Source organism: Quercus suber, unplaced genomic scaffold (assembly GCF_002906115.3).
Source record: "Quercus suber isolate HL8 unplaced genomic scaffold, Cork oak 2.0 scaffold_495, whole genome shotgun sequence".
NCBI classification, from domain to species: domain Eukaryota; kingdom Viridiplantae; phylum Streptophyta; class Magnoliopsida; order Fagales; family Fagaceae; genus Quercus; species Quercus suber.
In genome coordinates, this window is record NW_027069944.1 from 392184 (window position 1) to 395294 (window position 3111).

The 3111-nt window shown below is 35.4% G+C and overlaps 1 protein-coding gene across 1 annotated transcript; it reads right to left on the bottom strand.

Moving 5' to 3' along the window:
- Positions 1-742: 742 nt before the first annotated feature.
- On the bottom strand, positions 743-1173 carry LOC136063176 (uncharacterized). The gene is made up of 2 exons (XM_065763171.1): positions 970-1173; positions 743-871 (listed from the first exon to the last, which is right to left on the bottom strand). The coding sequence occupies exons 1-2, from the start codon at positions 1171-1173 to the stop codon at positions 743-745; spliced, it is 333 nt and encodes a 110-aa protein (XP_065619243.1).
- Between the last annotated feature and the right edge of the window lie 1938 nt (positions 1174-3111).

Genomic DNA, 3111 nt, shown 5'->3' on the forward strand with positions numbered 1-3111 from the left:
GATTAGGTCCACCCGCCTTATTAACAAATCAGGTTAGGGTTGAAGGATCATGACACGATTATTAAATGGGTTGGGTTAGGGTTGAGCCATTTAGTCTAATACCCCTATCTTGACATGACACGAACCCTACACGCTAACCCAAATTGACACCCCTAGTTAAACTCGTTTACATGTGATGAAGTCGATGGTCCCAATGAACTCGTCAGCTTTACTTGTGCATTCAGAGAAGGCGAAAAAGATGATATCATAGGCCGATGACTCCACCTCAACGTTCGACGACATCTGTGTGAGACGACCAGAACGCCTAGATGGGATGAGAAGCCGATGAAAGGTAGCTGACAAGGAGAAAGAAACTTGTGACCAGTCTAGCATGGCCTTACTTGGCCTCCATGAATGTATATATAAGGAAACATCTTGTGCCCCATGGGTGACCTTAATCAAAGGGATTCCTACAAGGAAAGGATTCCTCAAGATACGCGTATTAATGAGGATCTTCCCTACAAGGAAAGGCCCTCTCCGCTAAGGAATGGATGTCAACTCTACACTACTATAAAAAACCGAAAACCCTCAAAAACCAAGGTATGCATAATTTACCCCAGCTCTGGCACTCTAGAGTTGTGAAAGCTCTCTAACTTAATAACCTTCGGAGGGTATTTGGCCGGTACCACACTGGTACTATCTGTAGGGTCTTCTTCTTCTTTGTTGTGTAGGTCTTGTCTAGAGCACGTGAGGACTGTGTAGCTTATTGACGATTTTCAGCATCATCACCCTGTAACTTATTAGATGTTTTTAGATACCCTGCCTTCAACCTCACATAATTAGCAATTCCTTCGATCAATCCTCTTGGAGTACTTTGTCCATTACCATTCCACTGTCATATGTGTGTACTTTCATGGTATAACACATACACCGGTGATTTCTATTTTCACATTGCCTGAACATATAGCCATTGATGTACCTTGCACTAACATTGATCTCATTGTTGCTAGCATAAGCAATTCCATCCATGTCATTGATAAACAAGCTCACGGCCTCCATATGAAATTTGTGGCAGAAATCAAAGTTAATTTGCTTACTGTATTCAGACCCAATTTCATTGTGGAATCGAACTCCACCAGCAGCGTTCCCAGCGTTTTTGGTGACAACATATTCAACTGCATGGATTCCACGCATGGCTACAACAAAGACTCTATATATATATATATATATGACACTCCATATTAAAAGTTTAAAATTTTATATTATAAATTAACGAATTAGTTCAATTTGTAAATTGCATTGCCAATTGTAAATTTTCCCAAATAAGTAAAACAATTTTTCCAAATAGGTAAAACAGTTTTATCTAGAATTGATAAATCAAAGAGTTAAATGCAAAACTGACCCTCTAAGTTTCTTCAGATTTCATTTCAGTCCTCTAACTTTGCTTTTACTCATTTAAGTGCTCTAACTTTCAAGTTCAATTAAGGCTTTTCCATCAACTTTTGTTATATGTTGTGGTTAATTTTTCAATTTTATAAATTTTTCTTCAAAGTTTTTAAATTAAAAAAATTCAATTAATGATTGAAAAATATTTTCCATATTTTTTTTTCAAAAAATTTTAACAAAAGTTAATGAAAATGTCTTAATTGAATAAATTTGAAACTTAGAGGACTGAAATGAACGAAAGTAAAGTTAAAGGACTGAAATGAAATCTGAAGAAAGTTAAAGGGTCAGTTTTGCATTTTAACCTAAATCAAACCATCTCGTACTTTTCAATCTCAAGGTTTGGTGCACACACACAAAAATTCCTCATTCTTAATTAACTATGTAATAAAATCACATATTTTTTAATAGATTATGTGGGGTCAAGATTTGTAGGCCAAGCCCAAAAGATTTGGATTATGAGCCTAATGAACCCAAAACAATGAATTTGTAAAGAGTAGGTGAAAGAGCAGGGCTAGTTGTGAATTAAACAATGTTCAACAATGACATTACTCATGAATCAGTGTAAGCATAAACTTGAAACTTAAATTTTATTCACGTTCGAAGAGTCAAACTTTTGTATATATCATCCTTACAGCTACAATAGATTTTTTTTTTTTTTTTTTAATTTTCCACCCCCCTTCTGTAGGAGGTCTCTTACATTTATATAGTTTTCTTTTAGACTATCTTGGTCATCCACTCGTCTTCATCTCAACGTTCACTTGAGCATATATCCAATCATATATCTTCGTCGGTTCTCCATGAGCAGCAGTAGTTGAGATTGCACTGTTCAGAGGTCTTCTCCACATTAATGCGATAAGAAAAGTTGCTGCAATGCATTTAATGCGGTGGTAGCAGCTTTTCCTTTAGATATTTCTTCGTTCTTATCATCTCCATACATGCCCAAAACTTATCTTTATCATTGGAATCGTTAGGAAGATCACTCGTACCTCCCAGGTATTTGCTTGATCGAAACTCTTTATATCCGAGGAGAATACCCTCTTCGGAATTCTGATGCTCTCTTTGGACTATACTCCTCGATCATTTCCAGGTATATTTCTCCCATATAGAATCCTTCTCCATCATTTTCTTCTCTTCGGACACACCTTAACCTTAAAATAGGGCCCTAGGCCTAATACACAATGTTGTGTTTTTACCCCCATAGATTAAATAAATAATTTACTTAATTATATGATGACCTAAATGATGTCAACATAACTTATATATTTCTGATTAAATTATTTCATACTCTTTCTTGGCTATTCTCTCGAGATCCAAGTATTTATTTGAAGACTTTGGATGTGTTTGGGTACCGCTTATTTGTTGAAAATTGAAAACTAAAAACACTGTAGCAAAATAAATTTTAAATGTGTAAATAGTGCTGTAGGACCCAAATTTATATTGAAATTTGTGTTTAGATGACTTTTGTGAGTCTGTGAACAGTGTCGTGGGACCAACATTTTTTTCAGCAAAACGCACAAACGCAATCCAAACATACACTTTGTATGTAATCCTCGTTTTAACAAAAATAAATCCCTATATTGTATACTTCTATTCTTTAAAAAAAAAAAAAAAAAAATTAGGGGACCACTGCTACAGACAAATGCAATAGCCCGTTTCTAACAAATTCTCTCTCTCTCTCTCTCTCTC